This window comes from Artemia franciscana, chromosome 13 (genome assembly GCF_032884065.1).
Source record: "Artemia franciscana chromosome 13, ASM3288406v1, whole genome shotgun sequence".
NCBI lineage: Eukaryota > Metazoa > Arthropoda > Branchiopoda > Anostraca > Artemiidae > Artemia > Artemia franciscana.
This window is the reverse complement of record NC_088875.1, coordinates 11,792,064-11,814,428: the sequence shown is the minus strand read 5'-3', so window position 1 is coordinate 11,814,428 and position 22,365 is coordinate 11,792,064. Positions and strand designations below refer to the sequence as shown.

Here is a 22,365-nt window from a genome sequence, read left to right as displayed (position 1 = left end):
AGCGACCCGGCTCAATAGTAACCAAAACTCTAAAAATGGAATTTTGATACCAATAGTTACATCAAAAGAATCGCATTTTAATGCTGATTTTAAATATATAAATTTCATCAAGATCAGTTATACCCATCAAAAGTTACGAGCCTGAGAAAATTTGCCTTATTTTAGAAAATACGGGGAAACACTCCCTAAAAGTCAACGATCTAACGAAAATCACACCATCAGATTCAGCGTATCAGAGAACCCTATTGTAGAAGTTTCAACCCCCTATCTACAAAAATGTAGAATTTCGCATTTTTTGCCAGAAGACAAATCACGGATGTGTGTTTATTTGTTGTTTTTTTTCCCAGGGGTGATCGTATCGACTGAGTGGTCCTAGAATGTCGGGAAAGGGCTCATTCTAACGGAAATGAAAAGTTCTAGTGCGCTTTTTGAGTGACCGAAAAAATTGGAGGGCACCTAGGCCCCCTCCCACGCTCATTTTCTCCCCAAAGTCACCAGATCAAAATTCTGACCTGTTGACCTGTGTTTTAACCTGTGTTTACATATAGTAATGGTTACTGGGAAGTGTAGAGACGTTTTCAGGGGGATTTTTTTTGTTGGAGGGGAAGTTGAGGGGAGGGGTTACGTGGGAGGATCTTTCCATGGAGGAACTTGTCATGGGGGAAGAGACTTTCAATGGAGGGAGTGCAGGATTTGTTTAGCATTATTTAAAAAAACAATGAAAAAATAAATATGAAAAGTTTTTCATAATCGTCCGATTAAAACTATGAAAAAGCCGTTTAGCCAAAAAAAATATGCAAATTGCGTTTTAATTATTTATGTGCGTAGAGCCAAGATCAAAACATACATTAATTCAAAAACGTCTAGAAATTAAACAAAAAAAAACAAGTTTTTTAAATGAAAGTAAGGAGCGACATTAAAACTTAAAACGAACAGAAATTACTCCGCATATGAAAGGGGCTTTTCCTCCTCAATGCCCCGCTCTTTACTACTACTACTACTACTATTAACTCACTGCAGCACCAAGCCGCCTGAGGCCAACACAGCTACGCACGCTCCTCCTCCAACCTAATCTATTTAAAGCCTCCCTCTTTACACCCTCTCAGGAAGTTCCCATTTCCTTTAAATCCTTATTTATGACATCCTCCCAACCCAGACAAGGACGACCTGCTTTCCGTGTAGCCCCAGACGGTTGGCCAAAAAGGACAATCTTCGGTAATCTGTCGTCCTTCATCCGTAGAACGTGGCCTAGCCATCTCAACCTTTCTTTCATTATAGCCCCAGAAAGCGGGATTGAACCACACTTTTCGTACAACCTACTGTTTGAAATACGGTCAGTCAGCCGGGTACCCAGAACAATCCGTAGGCAATTTCTCTGGAAAACATCTAGTAAATTTTCATCTGCTTTTCGGAGTGTCCATGCTTCAGAGCCATATTTGACCACTGTCATCACTGTAGCTTCCAATATTCTAATCTTGGTTTTTAGGCTTATCTTTCTATTCTTCCAAACTTTTTTTAACTGTGAAAAAACACCCTGAGCTTTAGCTATTCTACTTTTAACATCTTCACTGTTCCCACCATCTTTACTAATAATACTACCAAGGTAACTGAAGCTCCCAACCTGATCAATCTTTTCGTTACCTAAGGTCACCTGTTCATCTTCACTTATTCCTAGCCTTAGTGACTTAGTCTTCTTAACATTAATTTTCAAGCCTATTTTAGCACCCTGAACTCGTAAAACCTCTAAAAATTCATTCATTTTGCTCACACTTTCATCTAATATGCTTAAATCATCAGCATAATCTAAGTCCAGGAGCGTTCTTCCTCCCCATTTGATTCCATGGTCTCCAATTGCCTTTCCTGTGCTCCTTAAGACGAAGTCCATCAAAATGATCCATATAAAGGGGGATAGAACACAACCCTGCTTAACTCCTGATTTAATACAAAACCAGTTGCTAACCTCATTTCCTACCTTAACCGCAGCAGTATTATTCTCGTACATAGCGCAAATCACTTTAATGTATTTTTCTGGTATACCATATAACGATAAGACCTTTGTTAACGCTGTTCTATCAACAGAATCGAAAGCTTGCTCATAATCGATAAAACTAAGGACCAAAAGTGTTTGACAACGAAGGGACTTCTCAATTATTAACCTAAGAGTGAAAACATGGTCGACACATCCTCTACCTTTTCTAAAACCGCATTGTTCTTCCCTTAAAACTTTGTCTACAGCATGTCTCAGTCTAAAAAGTATCATATTACTCAGTAATTTGCTACCTACAGAGACTAGACTAATGCCTCGATAATTACGACATTCACTCTTGTCACCTTTCTTATACAGTGGTTTAATTAAGGTTTTCCTAAAATCATTGGGTACTTCCCCTTTTTCAAAAATCATGTTCATAATCTTCAGTAGCTTATTCCTAACCTCAGAGCCACCATATTTAAGGAGCTCATTAATCATACTATCAGCACCTGGGGCCTTATTATTTTTTAATCCTTCTAGTACTGTCGCTAATTCTTCCTCACTAAACAAATCTTCCTTCACATCCAAGGTATCACAAACTTTTTCATTTTCATCTATATCTTTTCCTGCAACTGTATCCCGGTTTAGCACATTCTCAAAATGTTCCACCCATCTTTCTTTAACTTTTTCCTTATCACTAAGCTAAAGTTTTTCACTGTTCTAAAAAGTAGAGTTGAGAGAAAGAGTCAAACTTTAGCGTAAAGAGCGGGGCATTGAGGAGGAAAAGCCCCTTTCATATAAGGAGTAATTTCTGTTCGTTTTAAGTTTTAATGTCGCTCCTTACTTTCATTTAAAAAAAACTTGTTTTTTTTGTTTAATCTCTATTATAAGATCATTATCTCTATTATATTAGTATATCACTTCCTCTAACCTTTTTTTGCGTTAGTTTCGATCCTTTTCTTATCACTCTTCATCTGTTTTTGAACTTTTTTTAGATTTAGTGTGCAGAATGACTTTTCTTTATTTCCTGAAAAGGACAGTATCAAAACATAATCCCCCAGTATTGTGGTGTCCTAACTATTGCTTCTATTTTCAAATTTATTTTCTAGAATTCTAATACAATAGGACTGAAATAAAATCAGACAAATGAAAGTATATAAATTATGAATAATGAAAATTTATTGTCTTAGTAAGATTTAGATCCTCCCATGCCGGTTGGCGCATAAGGTGACAACGGTGCCTCTCCATAAACACCTCTGAAGAGCTTCCGGCCACAGGTGAAGTAAAGATGTACTCGCCAGTATAGCCTTTCTCTCTAGGTGTCGGTCAAGCGACGCTTTTGGCCGTCCACGTCTTCTAATGCCGGAGGGAATCCAACCCCAAACTTCATGAGAGAGCCTACTATTGCCCATACGGACCATATGGCCACAATACCGCCTTCTATTGCTTCAAATATCTCTCAATCTATCATCTTCATGATTTATGTTTCTTTTAGGCCTATCTCATATGTATTTGCTAAAATTATCTTTCTTTTTTTTGTATGTGGTTAAAAAAGGCTATAGAAAATATGATGCGTAAGGATAAGATGTGCAACTTTGTGAAAAGTATACAGCTGTAAGTTTGCACCAAAAGTACAGAATATCAATGGATTCGCTAGCATTTTTTTTTCCTTTTTTTTTTTCAGGATGCCCATCCGACGAGAAAATGAACTAAACAAATCTTTAAAAACAAAAATAGAGTCGGACAAAAATTTTGGGGAGGAGGCGGGGGTTCAAACCCTGACCCACCCACTGTGCATACGGCCTTTATGTAAAGTAGAAAACTTGCTTAGTTCAGGACTACCAGTGTTTGCGTTTTTACTAGTGAATTGCGTTTTTACAAAAATATGACTTAGCACCTTTTGGAATACCACAGCTTATTTATTACTGATTTTTGCTTTGTTTTTGTTTCAATCGTTATCTTGAATTCTATAGCGTTCCATTTTTTAACTATTTTAATGTGACCGGAAAAAAGGATATAATATGTTTAAAGATAAGATATCTCAGGAACCAAATAAGATGCAGGAAATAGTTTAAACCAGTCGATAAAGCATGCTGAAAAGTTAAAAAAAATGACGATAAGTCCCACGTAATTCCTTTTTCACACAATACCACAGTTTACTTATTACTGATTTTTTTTATCGTTTCTATCGTTCCCTTGTGCTCTATCATTCTGTTTCTAGCTCTCTATGTGAGTGGAAAAAAGGTGTAACATATTTATAAAATATAAACCTCAAGTGTTCAATAACCAAATTCGATATGGGAAATTAGTTTAAACCAATCATTAAAGCATATTAACTACTTACGCATTTCCTCCAATGCCCAATGGCGGATATGGCAGCACCTTCACGTCACACGATCCAGCGCTAAATTTCATAGATCGTTGAGGGATGAACGTATACCTCTTGCCTAAGCCTATAGGGAACGAAGTGGCTCTCTACCACTTCCGAAGGCCTGGAGGGGGTCCAGCACCACATGTCATATACTGTAAAAGTCTTCCCTGTCTCATCAGTACCGATATCTTATTCGAGAAAACCGCCATCTTTTTCGAGCCACGTGACCCCAGCACTACCTTTAGTCTGACTTCACCAGTTAGTTGTGGTTGCTCAGTGTAGACCTGATCTGGGTGTTAGCTCTGTCAGTGTAGCTAATCTTAACCTTCAACGAAAGTGTCACACAGTTACTTTTAAATCACCCCAGCCGCTTTATTACTGAATTTCTTTTTATTTATCGCGTTTTCTTGAAATGTTTTTCATACTAAAGATGAACTTTACTATTTTGTAGTAAGCTATCAATCACAATTTTAATTAAGCTACTACAACAATTCAAGTCTAAATTGTAAATAAACAGCAAGAATCAAAAAACATGATTTACGCTTGTCTTCAACCTATAACATGTACGTTAGTGAAAATTATTTTCATTTTTTACATACCTTATAACTTCTCTTAATCATATCTTAATCTATTAGTTTGCTTACGTTTTTAGGGGATGGAATGCCATGGTGCCCCTGAATATGTGATACTTGGAGGACGAGTTGTCGTCGATGAAGAAGAAATGAAGGTTGTGCAAGGTTATGGACAATTTGTCCCCACGGATCCATTCCCTGCCTATGTTTATGATACTATCAAAGTTAGAGAAGAGGTAAGAAATTTAGTTGCGGAAATTATTGAAAATTTATTGAAGTTGAAGTTGTTGAAGCTTATTTAATTTTTAATGTTTTTAGCATTTACCCTCATTAAGTAACAAGCGATAGGTTTTGTCTATATATTAAAACAAAAAAGAACAAAGACAGAATTTTCTAGCCGTATTTGTGGATACTTAACTTGGGGAGGGGGGAGGTATAGTTTTTTCCAGCACAAAGGAAATTTAATAATACAGAATGGTCCAACTTAATCCGAAATATTCGAAATATATCTGGGGAGGGGGAGATTCGGATGACTCTTAAAGATACTTTTCCTTCATGTGGTTGTATCATTGATTCCCAAGCTAATAATTAGAAATAAAAATATGTAAAAAAATCATATCTGTTGGACCCTCAACTTTGGAGTTATTATCATTATATTCAGAAACTTTTATATTACTTATATTCAGACACACTCAGGTGTCTGTTGAATTGCATTGTCTTCAGTGGTTCTAAATGAATATTTATTAAATGGTGGATTGTTTGATTTTTGCCGGCAGGGTTTGTTGGTAGCTGGAAGAAGGCTAATTTATATTTTGTTTCCAGATTTTCAATTTTTTTGAGTGTGTGAAATAAATACAGACAAAGAACTGTGGTAAAATCAAGTTATATTTCAGGTAATAGTCCTTAAAAATAATCCCCAAACATTGTACGTCTCATTATCTCGTTCATTCCAGAAATTTAATCAATGTTGTTACCAGACAACAATCAACGTTGGATAGTTCGTAATGATTAAGTGTAATAGGGAGGAAGAGTGATAGGGAGGTGGAATATCAGGGAGGAAGAGTGGTGGGGTGGCTTGGCCAATATTATAGCCTTAAATGAAGTTCTATTCAAAACCCTTGGAAAGAAACCTCTCCAACAGCTTTTTTCTTTGAGGATACTTTGGAGAGATATCCAAAAACAAAACCTCTCTAAATTGAGCTCTTATCATCCTTTGATAATCGATATTGTTACCCTAGGTTCAAGGCCGTATCCAGGAGATACGGCCCTCCCCCCGAAATGTTTGTTCGACCTGTAAAAACTTAACAAAAATGAATATAAACAAATGTTGATGCGTTTTTTAATTTATTTTTTTTACACCCCACCCCAGGGGAAAAAAATCTTTTTGTAAAGCACCCTCCGAAAAATGAAAACTTGATATGACCTTGCCTTTGGTTCCTAACAATTTTCACACATAAGCAACATTTCCTTTCGTACCAATTAAATTGTCAACTTCAGACGTTTTATTTGTGTTTTCAAGCAATAAACGGAGGTAGAAAAGAAAGTTCAAGTTTTATTTGTAGTTATCCTATTTTTAAAAAAATTAACGGCTATGGAAGATAAACAGTTGAAAAGTTAGTCGTGGCTATAAAAATTAGAAGACGAAAGATTCTGTGTCAACACAGTCGCCATACCCGTAACAGAATCCTCCCTGTGATTCTGAAAACAATTTTTATTTCCAGCTGTGTGTTTCTTTTTTTAAAAACAAAAAATCACCCTAATAACTAAAATTACTGAAAAGAACTAAGGAAGTGTTGACTGACAGTTTTATATATATATTGATGTTCATTCGTGAAATTCTCAGCAATTTTGGATTTATTAACGTTACAAATATTTTAAATAAATTTTGTTTTCATTAAAGCACACATAAAATTCTCGTCTTTTGAATCCACAGAAGATTAGAACTTTCAGGAGATTTTAGAGGAATGCTTAACTAAATAAAAAGACACTACGTGAATTCGAAGTTGTCAAAAGGGCGTACCTGCGATTTGTCAGGAACGCCTTAGGAAATGAAGTTAAAACTTTTAGGACATGATGAAGAGAAATGTCGATTAATTTTTACCTATAGTCAAGGTTGTAGTGTGATATTGGCAGGGGTGTATCCATGAGGAGGAGTGACCCACCCTCCACCCACCAAAAATTTTGTCCGACTCGTAAAAAATTAACAAAAATACATATAAACACATTTTGATGCGCTTGTTATTTTATTTTTTATAACATCCCCCTATCCAAAAAGAACCCACCCTGAAAAAAAATCATTGCGTCGCCGCTGGATGTTGGTAAAACTGCTTTAACCATAGAAAAGCCGAAAAATCATGAAATCCCTCCCTATTTGCAGTTCATTACCACGTACTATTTAATGCTTTTAAGCACAATAACGTTTCTTACTATTTTTAAGCACCGAAGTATCTGCTAGAACATAGAGTCTTTGAGGTAAAAGAGGTTTTCTTTGAGGCAAAGAAATTTTCAGTTCGAAATTCTTGCCACGAATCCTGTTAGATTTTTGAGCAATAATATTAAAAAAAAAACTCAAGTTTATTCTAACGACCTTGTAGGATGCCTGGAATAGCTTCAAGTTGAAAATATCGGTCTAGTGTATCTCCATTTCTACATTGTTAACCATAATAGAAAAAAATTTGTTTCATTTTGTTCAAAATTTTCTCATTCATCGTATTTTCAAAGCTGTTCAATTTTTATTTTATTTTTTTTTTTTCAAGCTAAGATATTTTTGGCTATATGAACTAACTGTTGATGAGATAATAACTGCAAATACAAAATGAATCAATAAACTAAACTAAATATCATAATAGAAAATGTATTGTTTCGTTTTGTTCAAAATATTCTCATTCATCGTATTTTCAAAGCTGTTTCATTTTTATTTTATTTATTTTTTTTTTTTTAAGCTAAGATATTATTGGCTATATGAACCAACTGCTGATGAGATAATAACTACAAAAAATAAAATGAATCAATAAATAAACAAACTTCTGTATATATCCTAGTGCTATATCTAGGAATTAGACGAGGAGGGGGGGGGACAAAAATTTTCTCAGCACAAGGAAGTAAGAATGTGGGTATTATGATGTTTTAATTAAGAAGAGGAGATAAACTAGGCTATTACCAAAATATTTGCCCTCTCTAAGGAAAATACTCAAAAAAATTTATTCGTTTCTGCTGCTTGAATTCAAAATTTTAGGGGAATTTTTCTGGTTCGGGTGCAATGACCCCAGGATTTCTTATACTATACTCTGTTATCATCCTATATATTTTTGATTCCATGAAATCTTTTTGGAAAAACATGAATTTTCAGATTCATGTTTATTTTAGGATCGTAAACCAAAAGGTGTTAATCGTGACGGAACATCTTCTGGACTTGGCGACGTGTTGCCACCACAACTTAAAGCAACAGTGCCAGCTAATAACGGTGAAGCAAGTGTGCCAGCCATAACCCCCGAACCAAAGGAACAAGTAAGATTCTATATTTATTTTTTTATTAGGATTCTCACAGTGGTTGGCCTATGAATAAAGATGAGTTTATTCTAAAGGGGCTTATGGAAGGCTTAAGTAATGGTTGTGGCTGATAATGAAGAAGCAATTTAGGATTCCAGATAATAATGGTGAAGCAAGTTAGAATTGTTAGGATTCTCTAAGTGACTTGCCTACAAATGAAAATGAATTTAACCTAAAGAGACTTAGGGGTTAAAGTAATAACAGTGCCATATAATAATAGTGAAGTGAGCGTACTAGTGATGACTCCTGAACCAACGGAACAAGTAAAATACTTTATATTTCTATTGGGGCTCTCAAAGTGATTAGTCTTTAAATGAAGGCGAATTTAATCTAAAGAGCCTTAGAGGGGGCTAAAGAAACAATGCCAGCTAATTTTGTCACCAACCATAACCCTGATGCAAAAGATCAAGTAGATGCTTTATTTGTCTATCATGCTCCTCATAGTGATAAGGCAAAAATAAAGATTAAGTTGATCTTAAGGCAAATCAAAGGGGGCTAAAGTAATAGTACCAGCTAATATTAGTGAATTATGTCTCCAAGTCCTAGCTATTGAACCAAAAGAATAAGTAACATGATGTATTGATCCAGGGGATTCTCAGAATGGTTAGGGTAAAATCAAGGTTAGATTGCTGCAAACCGAGGGAATATATAAAGACACCCTTTGGCCAATCTGTGCTGGATTTTGTGATTCAGTCCTTTATGCTTGAGGTCTCTTTTCCTATTCTTAAGTACCGTAAACAAAATAGAATGTGGATAAATTATTTTATGCTTCGTATATTTCTTCTTTATCTTCTATCTTGAACAAAAACCAAGTTTCTTGTGAGTAATTTAAATGTTAATTGAAGTTAGGGATACAGCATGGAAAACACCAACATATGGCTTGATTCTTGTTTATGTCGCTATTACGCCGTTATTTGCGATTTTATTATGTTGTTACAAACAAATGAAAGCATTATTTTTTTTAGAATTTGTTTATTTACAAAATACATTTCTTTGTGTGCCAAAAAACGTTTACTCTTGATCGTGAGCATTTAAACTAACTGAATCTGATTTTACAAAGTAGAGACACTCGCTTCAGCTTCAGTTACCCCTTGTACAATAACAAATGTTAGTTTTCAGATTAATGATTGGCTGGAAATTCAAGGACACTTACCAATTACGTAAATGGATATTGTCTTAACCAAAAGTTTCACACTTTATTACACATTCCGATATTTGCTTTTTATTTATTAATACATTAACAACATTGCAACCTCCGGCTTGTCCACTTACTAATCCACTCGGCCAATCTGACATAAATAATTTGTTTGTTATAAAATAAAAATATGGTGGCGGTGGGATTCGAACCCAAGCCTCCGAAGAGACTGCAATCCAAACATTTGTATCATTTATTTTTGAAGTGATAAATATATTAAGACTTAATCTATTATCCGGTGGTTTGTTTTATTTTGTTGCACCACACATTTTCCCCCTATTTTATTTTTGTTATTTAAAATTAAAACTATCAAGTACAAATTATTTATTAGTAGTCTCTTTTGCTTGAAAGTATATTATATAGAAAAAGGAATCCAAATCCTTTTCCAAAATTCAATCTTATGATATGAATGATAATTTCTGCTCGAAAATTCTGATAATAAATTTTTTTTATTTGTTCAAATTTGAAATTTATTAATACAAAACTTTGCTTACTATTCTACTTTTTTAGGTGTCTCCTACTCCTCAATCGCCGGTTCCCAACGGAGCTGATTATTCGACTCCAACTCGCAGCTACCATGCATCACATTTCACTCGTGCGCCAACTGTTTCTGGTGGGAGAAATATGCAAGACACTACGTTCTCCCTTAGCTCTGACTACCCAAGTAAGTTCAATGTACAATTCATCGCTTCCATCATGTATGTTTAGAGGCAAGGGGCTTTTTTTGGCCTGAGCTTCCACTCAGCTGGACGAGTTTGTCCGTAATAATGACCATTTATATTGGAAAGGCTTGGAGATAATAAAGAGGGAAGGGGAGTAACGGCAAGTAATGACACCCCCCCCCCACTCCAGGCAACTAAGCGTTCTTCTTGCGACTGTGAATAGAACGAAACTTGAACGACAACGTAAAAGAATTCCTCAAAAGCAGATGTGAAGCTAACTCATTTCAGAAATAGTTAAATTTCGTCATCTTCTTGTTGCCCTGTGGTACCCCCCTCCCACTTGCGAAAATACATAGATACGCATATGATTAAAGGAATTGAAAATTATTAAGGCTCTTTTTAAGGACATTAAATTTTCGAATGCGGCCTCGAAAGACTGTGAGACCCCCCCCCCCATCCTCAAGTTTTCTAAGCTTCATAAATTCACTGAAAAGAAGGTTAAAAATATTTATTGGTTTTAGCTTTAAGTCTTTTGAAAATTCATAATTAATGTCTTATATTATTTCTTTTTATTATAAAGGTCTTTTCAAAATTAACTTCTGTTCGTATTGAGCGTAATTTTTGGCGCCATTTTATTATTTGTAATTAAAAAAAACTTTTGAGGTGGCGTCGCTGTTCCAAGCTAAAGTAAGTGCCTAATTATTTACGTGAGCCTTTGTATATTATCTGACTTTAAATTAGAATATAATTTTGATTTTTACATATTATTCTTTCCTCCCTCTCTTTTATCAGGTTTCAGTCCTATTTTCTCTCGATGTTCCTCTAATGAAAGAGATCAAAAATATAAGATTTTAAAACACTAATTGCACTTTATATTTAAGAACTAAATGCTATTACAAATTCCAGGTAGGTGCAATCTTCCTGATTCCCTTTTCTCTTTCCTACATTTAGCACTTTATCTTCTTGTCGCTGTCCTGTGAATGTTACTGGTTATCCTTGAAGACAATCAAAATTAAAAGTTTATATTATTAGAGACTGTCAGTAATGAGAAAAAGAGGTTTCAAACATTCTTTAGTCGGGATTGTTGTATGAGATCAAGTTGAAATGGTTAAAGAGAAAGATGGGTTTATTAATATAAATAACAAAACAAAACAAGCAAATGGCCTGAAGCAAAGCTTGTTTGGGCTTACAACCCCAATACACATACAAATAAAAACGATACGAAAAAGAAGAAGAAACTAAAAAAGAAAAGGAAAAGAAAAAAAAATAAAAGAAAAGAAGAAGAAAAAAATTCAATTAACCTGCATTTCAATCGAAACGGAATTACACTTCAAGAGAGACAAAACAAAAAGAAACTAAAACCACATGACCAGTATCGCCAAAAACAAAACCAACATCTTGGCTCCACTTGAGGTCCACTCAACTATCAAAACCATAAATATTAAGGCAAAATAGCTTTAATTCCCGCCGAAATTCAAGAAAATTATCAATGTCTCTCAAAGTCGTAAGTAAACAATTCCATGCATGGAATTGGTTCCATATGTTTTAATTGTTATTTAATTTATATTAGGCCCTGCGGATCTGGAAGCTTCTGGTAGACGTACAGCCATTAAAGTTCGCGGACCTCCTGGTGGACAGTCCACAGGCCTCTGGTGATCGTTTTGAAGTAAATTTTTATCATGTTTAGCATGATCTTATATTTCACACGTCTTTGCTTGTGCACATATTTATCGTGTATATATTGAAAAAAAGGAGGGGGGAAAGCCTGCTGTTGTCACATCACAGGGTTTTGGAAGACCCTCATCTGAGTATGCAACCAGGTTATGCAAACTAGTAAAGATTGACACACAGTAGTTTGACAAGATACAAAAGGGCTCAGGTGAGATCTAAGTCGGGCGAAGATTTATCGAAGAAGGTGTATGATAACAGCTTCTTTTAATTTCTAAGCGGGAACAAGTTTGCCAAAATCTGGTCTCTTCTTCTTCTTCTTCTACTTTAGGTTTTTTAGAGACGCTTTCACATAATCTCCTCAAAGCAATCAAAATTTTGGGTCGTATGGTAGGTTGTTGCAGTTGAGATTGAACTCAGGGTCCCGTATTACCAAGTGGGATCAATCCAAATATCCTGCCATAGGGCTTAAAATCTAATGGTTGAGGCTACTTTATTCTTTCTCTTTGGGTTATAAATTTAGAGAAAACCCTTGGTGGCAATGCTGCATGTTTTATATTTTATGTCTTGCATGATGTCCTCTGTTTTCATTTTTGCATTCATTTTTGAGAATCATGTTTTTAGAGCTGAATGAACCGCTATAAAAGATCTGTTTTCGCTGTTTTACATCTTTAATTTCTTTTTAGACATTTTTGTAAGCTGTCTAAAACTTTAAAAAAGTAGTTTTATTTGTTTTTTTTAATCAAAATAATTTAAAATTTGATTTAATTTAAATAATTACAGGATATTTTATTTCTCGACATGTTCCATTACTTGGTTTACTCTTTGCTATTTTATTTGCTTTACTCCTTACTGTTTTATTTCCTTTTTATGGCACTTGGTATTAACCAAGTGACATATAGCGATCGCAAATTCTGTCGGTCTGTCTGTCCCGGTTTTGCTATTTCAGTCCTACCATAGGGTTTAAAATCTAATGGTTGAGGCTACTTTATTCTTTCTGTTTGGGTTATGAATTTGGAGAAAAACCTTAGGTGGCAATGTTGCATGTTTTATATTTTATGTCTTGCATGATGTCCTCTGTTTTCACTTTTGCATTCATTTTTGGGAATCATGTTTATAGAGCTGAATGAACCGCCAGAAAAAGATTGTTTTTCGCTTTTGTAAATCTTGAATTTTTTTTAGATTTTTTTTTTACTAAGCTGTCTAAAATTTAAAAAAGCAGTTTTATTTCTTATGTTTTTTTTTTATCAAAACAATTTAGTATTTGATTTAATCTAAAAAAACTATAGGATATTTTATTTCTCGATATGTTCCATTGTTTGGTTTACTCTTACTTTTTATTTACAGTTACTATTTAACTTTCAATTATCAAAGTTCTAGAATTCGATATGAAGTATTCCGAAAATATTCCATTGTTCGACTCGTCCTCTGAAAAACTTAGTGAAATTTGAAAACTTTTTAGAATTTGCAGGCAAATAAATCCTTTGCATATACCTAAATCTTTGAAACATTAATAATTAAACCTTTGAGAAGCTGATTGACTATGTTCAGATGCAATGAAGACATAAAAAAAAACAACTTTGAAATCTCGATTTTCATGGGTCAATAGCTTGGTAAAAAAAAAAGAAACCAGCTATTTTGGTAATTTGTGTATGTACTTGATTGTAGCAAAAAACTAATTAATGTACATTTATAGGCCAATATCAACGCGATTTTTTTTTTGTTGCCTTTGGCTATTGTGACGGATATTACTCGGTCAGAAAACCATGAACTGTGGCTGTAATTAGATTTTGCCAAAAAAAGCAAAAACCTCAAACTTAGTAATATATATGTATATATATATTGTTAGAAACAATTATAATCTCATTTCTCAGTTTTTGAAATAAGTATTTCACAATAGAAGGTGTAACTGTTTTTCTTTTTCAGGTGCTGATGATTGTGATGAAGATAATAAAACATCGATAGCAGTAAAAGCGCCACCTGGTGGTCGCTCGTCCGGTCCTTTTTGGTGAATCCCTGTGAATCTCATTTTAAGCATCATTTTAATTTGTAGATAGCAAATAATCTTTTTTCATTTATATTGTTTGAAAGGTAATCATGATTTATAGTGCATTATTTTGCTTTATCTTCCATTCAGGCCATGTCCATTGGGTTCAAAGGGGTTAGTGTCTTCCTTCATGCGGTTTGAAATGTGGGGGAAGCTATGATTTCTTCTAAGGGATCAGCTCGCTTCAGAGGGGGTGTTACTGAGTAAACTGGTGTACTTAGTCCCTATATGACCTAAAAAGTACTCAATATTTGACCAATTTTGGGGAGGGAGAATCAGATCATCCCAATCGCCTTCTGCTCCTCCAAAAGATTTCTTGTTTTCATGGTAGAAGAGACACCCTTTTCTGAGCATCTTTTGAAATTTTCGGTCGCATCCATCTATTAAAATTTCTGCATTGCAGAAACAGAAAGTTTACTTGCAAAAGATGCTGAGAAATCTAACAGTTTAGGTTGTTTTTATTGGGTTGAATTTTACAAAAAAGAGCCAATCAAGTTTTGTTTTCATTTTAGTGGTTCGAAGTTTTGAAAAAGCAGTATTACTTGGCCTCCTTTTCTGAAATATACTTAAGGAATAATCCGATTGGCTGCCAAAAATGTGACGGATGATGTCATAGAAAATAAGCCAATGAAATTAAGGCATACTTTTTAACAAGGAAATTCTAATATCAATTTATCTCTGTCGCTTTGGTATAATGTCAAACGAAATGTAACGGTGTTTTGCATTTGCCTCTTACGATCTTATATGAACGGGAGTCTGCTTTAAGTTCGTTTTAAAATAGAATGAAAAATGACAAGTATTTCACAGTTGTAAAGGTGAGGTGTAGTTAATCGGTGTTAGACCCCCTTCAGCTTTTATTTTAGCGTAATTTTATTGTATTTAAAATTTTTAGACTCTATACCTTTATGTTGAAGCATTAATCTTTATATTTGACTAATGTGTTTGCCAATATTCATTTTTTTTTTGTGTGTCTTGTTCTGATCATATTTATTTTAAATGCCGTATTTTAGCTGTTTGACCTTGATTAAGTGTGAACAAAACCCTTTTCATTTTTTGTTACTATTCCCTAAAAATATACCGAAAAATTAGGGTTTGATTGAAGAGAAAAAGTAGAAGTTGCCATTTTTTTATTTTTTTTCTTACTTGGAAAGAAATAAAATTTTCTTTTAGGTTCAATGTTAGAAGGTTTTGTAACACCGCTCTCTACCTTTACGCCCGTGTTATTCATGCTGTTAAAATAATTGCTCCTCCCTGATGGTGGCCATAATTCTTGTTAATTGTCTCCGGGCGCAGCTTCCGAAGTTTTTTTTTCGAAGTTTCAAAAAGTTTTTGATGTTTTCTGAAGTTTTTTTAAAGTTTTCTGAAGTTTTTTTGAAGTTTTTTTTTTTTTTTTTTTTGAAGCATTGTTGTATAAAAATGGTGGGAAGAGGGACAAAAAGCGACATCGTTTCGGGCGTTGAAAATACTAGCTACGGCCTAGGTACGTACCTGCTACCTCTGTGAACCCATGTAGGCTAGGGGTCTGCCGTGAAAATCTAGTAAATAAAAACTGACCACTGTTAAGGTACAGCGGCGCAATGTTTTAGTGAAGGGTCTAGCAAAACAAATATAATTTGCTTGTTCTCTTTTACCTTGGATTTTTAAAATGTCGTCTTTGCTGTAATTAACTTATGCTTTAACCGCTTTGGACCCTGTTTTAACCATTTCTACGTAAATAATCGCACAAATGTTTTCTTTTGAAATGAGATTTTTATAATCTCTTATTTTGAAAATACTCCTTTAAATTTAACTCCTTTTCTACTCTACAGACAGGCAGATGAATTTCCTGTGAATCGAAGCTTGGGCAGCTGAATTTCAGGCAATGGGATTTTGCTGCTTCGAAGCTCTTTTCAGACGGATTTTGTTTCGACAGCCAAATTTTTTATGAATCGAATTTCGCTTCAGTAACTGAATTTCATGCAACTGAATTGCGCTTTGACAGCGGGATTTCATACCATCTATGAAAAAAAAACGCCTTTATGTAGACGGATATTCGGTTTGCTTCCGTTTCAGATGATTTCAGAAAAGTCCTTATTTCCCGTCGGCAAATTTTCTTGTAAAATAAAAGCTTCCCGCTTAAAAAAATGAATCATTGAGTTTACGATGGCTAGAGAAATATACTCATTGATGCTCTATTTTAAATAGGTGTTCAAATATTTTTTTTTCAAGAAACTTTCTAAGAAAATTTTAGAGAAGATTTTTTAAGAAGATTTCGGGTAAAAAAAGCTTACTAGCTAGATATCCCCAAGCGACATTGTTTAGCCATTTGCGCTTCGTAGGGCCTTCCGTCGAAAATTGTTTTAAACCTCAATTTTTACTCATTAATCTGATCTATAGTGGGAATAAAAGTCATGCATAAAAAGGAACTTGCAAAAGGAGCTGTAACTTGACCCATCTCTGAATGATTGATTTTAAACACTAATTTAGAACTTTTCTGGTCATTTTATTTCTATATTATAAGCTACTATTAGTAGTTTTTTTTTCTACAAGTAGTTCAAGTCGAATCAATGATTCCTTCTAGATTTTTACTGGAATAGCTGTGGGTTCGCTAGCAGTTCATCAATATGTAAGTTTACAATGTAGTTGTCCCATTTTATAGTTTTTTTTTTTTTTTTTTTTTTTTTTTTTTTTTTTTTTTTTTTTTTTTTTTTTTTTTTTTTTTTTTTTTTGCTCACTTCTTAAATCTGTGAATTAAAATATTTTTATAAACATAAATACAACTTAATATGACAACAAGTTACACTAAGGAAAAAAATCCTTGAAAAAGCAACAGGTTGGATATCATTCATACCAATTCATGTTAAAAGTTCAAATAAAACAAAAATGAAATATTCGGTAAATAATAATGACAGACAACAAAAAATTGTGGTAAAAAAAAGAAAAAACCTACAAAACAATAAGCTAAAAATGGAAAACTGTATAAAGGTACCAAAAAATTGGATACAAGTCAAAAAAAGCATTCAAAATAGAAATCAGTGTATAAAACAACCTTCTCTTAAACTACTAGCAATGCCAAATTCATGAAAAAGAATTGAGCCCTCATTATTTAATTTATATGCGTATAACGAAATCATGCTGATTTTGCTGTTTTGATATTACCTCATTATATCGGCGTATTTTGTCGCTTTCAATGGCCCTGCCGATGAAAAAAAATGTATAACCAAAAGCTTAATAAATTCGATTGATTTTGCCAAAATTTAGTAGATGTGTTCATAAATTTAGCACCGAATACCATAATCAGACCCAAAATGCCATCTATGTTACTCTTAATTGTTTTTGCAATGTTCGCAGTTTTTCGTATTTAAACTGCTTATTTGCAAAGCCTATGTTTTTTTTTCAAATAAAATGTATATCTCTCTTTGCGGGTTTACATAAAACATGGTATGGAGTAATGCAGGCTGTACAGATTTCGCATACTTCAAAGTGAACATTCTAACGATTTCAAAGTTCCAGATTTCTTGCTATCTTATCTTTTTGGAACTATTCAATGCATTTATTTTCGTATTATATTATTTTATTGTATTTTCAATTTTGAAAAGCTCTTTCTCAATGCTAAAATGCACAGATTTTTTACCATTTTAATATTGTGCCTGCCTGCATTTCTGAATATCTTTCACCTTTTTTAGTCCGTCACTGCCGTTTGGAAACAATTTCTAAATTCTTAATTTTTGCAAGTGTATTGACGTTTTATTGTTGTTTGATTTGTTTCTCTTTTGTTTGGCTTTTTTATGTGTTAGGTATTTCAGCTAGAAATAAAACTAGTACCACTATGTTATCCCTATTTATTGCTTATTTTGTTCTAGATTTAATGAAGATGATTAAAATTAGTACAGCAACGATAAATATGGACTTGTCCTTATAAATTTGGACTCCCAAGTATACAGGGAGCTGAAACACTTTGTTTGAAGCTTCGAAGCTTAATAAGCATGTATAAAACGACATTTGTTTTTGCTTTGAGAGGGTTTTTCAGACTTCTTCTGTTGAATGGATCCTAGCTGCCCTCTCTCCCTGCACAGGTAGAATTCAGGATAAAACAATGCCGACAAAGAAAATTCGTTCAAAATGGAAAAGTGTAATACGCAAGAAACACGATAAGTCGAGACGTAACAATTGATAGGGATTTTGATCTAATTCTGTTGGTGTTTCCCGTTCTCTGACATTTTCGGTAGATCTTTTGAATTTTGGCCCAATTTGCCTACGGAAAACGTTCTACTTTTTTCAAGCAAGGAGCAGTTGACAACCCTGACTTTGGTATAAAGTTGGTATTATCATGAAATATTTTAATCTGGGTCATATCCATGGGGGGGGGGGGGGGTTCTGACCCGTAAAAAAAGTGTATAAATTTGTTTTAATGTGATTTGTATTTTTTAGTACCCCCTCAGAACAAAAATCTAGGGCACTGTCTTTATTTTGATGCACTGCAAGAATGTTCGAATAAGGGGTCTTTTGTCATAATTTAAACTCCTTATGTTACTAGACGGAATTGCTGCTCTATACAATAACTCCGTTTTTTCTTCCCCTTCACATTTCTACTTTTTGCTACTAATCAAAGGGTATATCTATTTTGTGTATGCCCATACCCATTGGGGAATTGTTTATATGGTAACGATCATTCAAAATTTTATTTTTGAGAACATATATCGAAATTTAGATTCTTCCCCGATCAACATGATGTATTAATCGAAACAAATCACCATGCTATCCTTGTGACATGTGTCGTCTGTTAGATGGTTAATGTTGGTATGAATACCTGTTTGATGTTAATCGGTATAAATAACCCAGATTAATCGGCACATGTATTGATATATATGATTTGATATCGATATACGTAGTGTCGATTCAAGTATTGGCACAAGTATCAATATAGATAATTTTGTGAATTTTGCTTCGGTAGCCGGATTTTACACCGTCGGTTTACGCATTTTCCGACAGTATGTCTCCCGTAATTTAAGTTTTTTAGTCTGGGACATCGAATCTTCATTTACTGATTGTAACCTTTCTCTATTGGTATCTCTGACCTTAGAAGTCGAACTATCCAATTCTTAGAATTTGGCTCTCGATCCAACCGAAAGGTAGTGGTATAATTTCGTCAAAATCCTGGGAGGGAGTGGGGGCAAAGTTGGAACCAATTCTCCCTAATCAAGTGAAAATGAAAGTAAAAACTTGAAAATAAGCCATTTGGTACCATAAAGGTACTATCTAGTACTATAAAAGTGCTATAAAGGTAACCGAGGTCTGGGATGGGCAATTGCCCCTCCCCCTTCCTCATAGCAAATTACGCCCCTGCTCAAAAGTCTCTACCCTTCTCGGATGTGTGAAGAAGTCCAACGTTGCCAGTAGCGGTTTCTGCTGATGGTCCTACTTCTAGCATTCTGTAACCAGTTCGCAAACCGCTTTTCTATGACAAATTCAGCAACCTTGTAGAAAAATGGAAATCGCACATATAAAGAATAACCTGAAGCTGTAAGCAGTAAACTGTAAGTGCCTGTAAAAATAAATTAAAGTTTTACTGATAAAAATAACAATGTAGGTTAAAATGCTGTTTAAATCAACGGAATTGTTTTTCAAAGCCGAAATCCCATAAGCACACTCGATCTAAAATTAAAGAATTCAAATTGGTTGATGTTAATTGGCATCGACATGAAGTGAATGAAGACGAAGAATTGATGAAATAGCGAAAATCCTCTGCTTCATTCTATATTCATTCGAGTCGCAAAAGAAGATGATGGTGGTGAAGTAGTAAAGTTGCCTCCTTCTGCAGTTTTGTTTCCATACATTGCTTATGGTTGTTATCCCTGGGATCTTATAAATCCTGGAGTTGTTATCCCTGGGGTCTAATAAATCATCGTGTTATCCCTGGAGTCTAATAAATCCTGGGGTTGTTATCCATGGGGTCTAATAAAATGGCTGTTATCCCTGGGGTCTAGTAAATCACATGATTAACTTTGGTTTTACCTTGACTTTTTGCTCAAACCTTTTTTGAAGCCTAAAATGAATAATTTTCTGCAGATATTTTCTTCTCTATTAATTTAAAAAGTAGCACAGTTCCTTTTTTCTATCAAGCTGTTCGAAAGCTTTTATCCCGTTTCTATATATTTCTTTCTTTCATCATTTGATATTTAGCTACTTCTGGAATTCAAATAAAATGCATTTTAAAATTTGAAAAATATGAATTTAGTAAAATTATTGATACAAAGCAGTCAAAGAGCCGAATTCTTACGAAAATCTTCATTTATCAGAGGTTGAGAAGTCGCATTAGAATCTATTAAATATGGCCCTTAAGTGCTGATGAGTTCGATTTAGCTATCTAAGGAGCTCTCGGTTTGGTATTTACGGAGCTAGAGATTCCAATAGTTTTGATACCGTCAGTTTTTAGTATTTATTTCTTAGCTTCCTAGGTTTTAGTTTTCGAACACTTACAATTCTTTCCAACCCTATAGAATCCTATCTCTGTCCGACTGAACAAAGAAAATAAAGATTAATTGCAGGTATAACAAATTATTGGTTTCATAATATACATTTTTCAGGTTTACATTTTAATTTTTTAAAGAAGTGAATTTTTTTTTTAAGAATTTTTTTTTAAGTGAAGTGGAACGGTTTAGTTTTGTATTATCTAAGTATTTTTATTTTATCCCGGTCTTCTGCAGAGATGCAGCTTCACTGGCTGCTATACAGTATTACCACCTGGCATTATGTACTGCCGGCTATATCATATATGTGCTTGTTTAGCTACGCGTATATAAACTTTGACATAACCTTTTTGCCTCTGTTCATTCAAATGTCAGACAAAATAAAATCACAGTCTAGTCTTAAGGTGGTGATCCACCAGGTTCTTGAGGATAAGTCAAGTATTGAACCCCGATACTTGAAACAGTTTGTAAGCTGGAGTTGATTCTGGTCATAAATAAACAAAATACCGTGGTTCTTCTTCATTTTGTTTGCTTCATTCCCTATGGTTACTTACTTCTGTACTTTGTTCGAAGTAGAATGTGATGGTGTTTTCCAGGATTTTGACTGGCCCCAGCGCTTTTTTTCAGCTTGGGAGTGGTTTCTAAGGAAGTGCCCTAGAAACAAAGGAGTTATCTGGTCTCTAATAATTAATTACATGACTCCAAGATATCTGAAGCTTTTCTCCTATATTTATTCGATGCTTTATGGGCAATAGGAGCACAAAATAAACGATGAGGTGCTCACTGATCTTTTTCATTGAGAAATTTTGAGAACTAAAATTTTATTTTTAGATTTGGACGCTTTCTAAAAGGTTATTGAATTTCATATTGTAAATTAGCTTATTTACTCCATTGATACATTATGATAGTTAGTTTATAATAGTTAACATTTAAGTATTTAGGACACATCCGTAATTGATCGTAAGTCAGAAGATATGCAACAATATTAAAAAGCATAAACGTATTTAAAAATAATGTACTAAAAAATAATTATATTCTATAAACTTAATGACAAATTTATCACTGCCACAAAAAGTATGTGGTGTGAACTTCGAATAATATGTTGTAGAAAATCACAGTTTTTCGATTGAAGTCAAATTCAACAGCAAAAAAAAACACCTCTGCAAACCTTGGATTAAAGTAAGGACTTTGTCTACTAGATTTTTATTGTATTTATCTATCTTTAAACTATTTTATCTCTATATATAATCTCTACATTATCTATTTTCGACAGATATTTCCGAGTGTTGGACGTGGATAGGGGCTAACCTAACCAAAGACAAAACTTCAGCATGAATATTTAGCATTTTCTAATGTGATGAAAAAACAGGGACTTGACAGCCCAGGAATAGATATTTTAGTCATGAACCTTGGGAGAAAGTATCTGAAGACGTAAGGAAAGCTGTTAAAGCAGAAAAAAAGGCCAGGCTACTGTGGTTAGGCCCAGCCCATCTCGTATTAAAAAAGTTCAATGTATTCAAACCCAAAGCACTGAAAAAATTTTTATTTGAAGTAGGTTTATTAATAAATTTCTTGATGCCGTCAAAGGATGCCACAAAAAGTAGAGGATATGAACATTATGTTATTTGTTTTACAAGGAATTTGGATTTTTTTTTTTATTGAAGTCAATTCCTACGATAATTACACAAAAAGCTGCGTGAACCTCGGGTTAAAGAAAAAAAAATTGTAATGCTAGATGTATTCACTTGTTTTTAAAAATAATTTTAAATGCTGGAAGTGAGAAGGGACTAACTTAATCAAAGATAAACTTTAATATAAGTATTCAGCACTATCTAATGTGGTAAAAATATTGGGACTTATATGAACTAAAAATTATGTAACGA

At 33.9% G+C, this 22,365-nt stretch overlaps 1 protein-coding gene across 4 annotated transcripts in view; it reads left to right on the top strand.

Moving 5' to 3' along the window:
- LOC136034528 (dihydropyrimidinase-like) overlaps window positions 1-17,853 on the top strand; it is a 255,283-nt gene extending 237,430 nt beyond the window's left edge. For 3 of the 4 annotated variants that reach the window (XM_065715755.1, XM_065715754.1, XM_065715757.1), the window contains 5 exons: window positions 4,993-5,148; window positions 8,279-8,419; window positions 10,167-10,320; window positions 11,889-11,984; window positions 13,913-17,853. In XM_065715755.1, coding sequence (XP_065571827.1) covers window positions 4,993-5,148; window positions 8,279-8,419; window positions 10,167-10,320; window positions 11,889-11,974 — 537 coding nt within the window. In that variant the 3' untranslated portion in view covers window positions 11,975-11,984; window positions 13,913-17,853. The remainder of the gene's footprint in view (window positions 1-4,992; window positions 5,149-8,278; window positions 8,420-10,166; window positions 10,321-11,888; window positions 11,985-13,912) is intronic. The other variant, XM_065715756.1, reaches the window with a different exon arrangement.
- The last annotated feature ends 4,512 nt before the right edge of the window (window positions 17,854-22,365 follow it).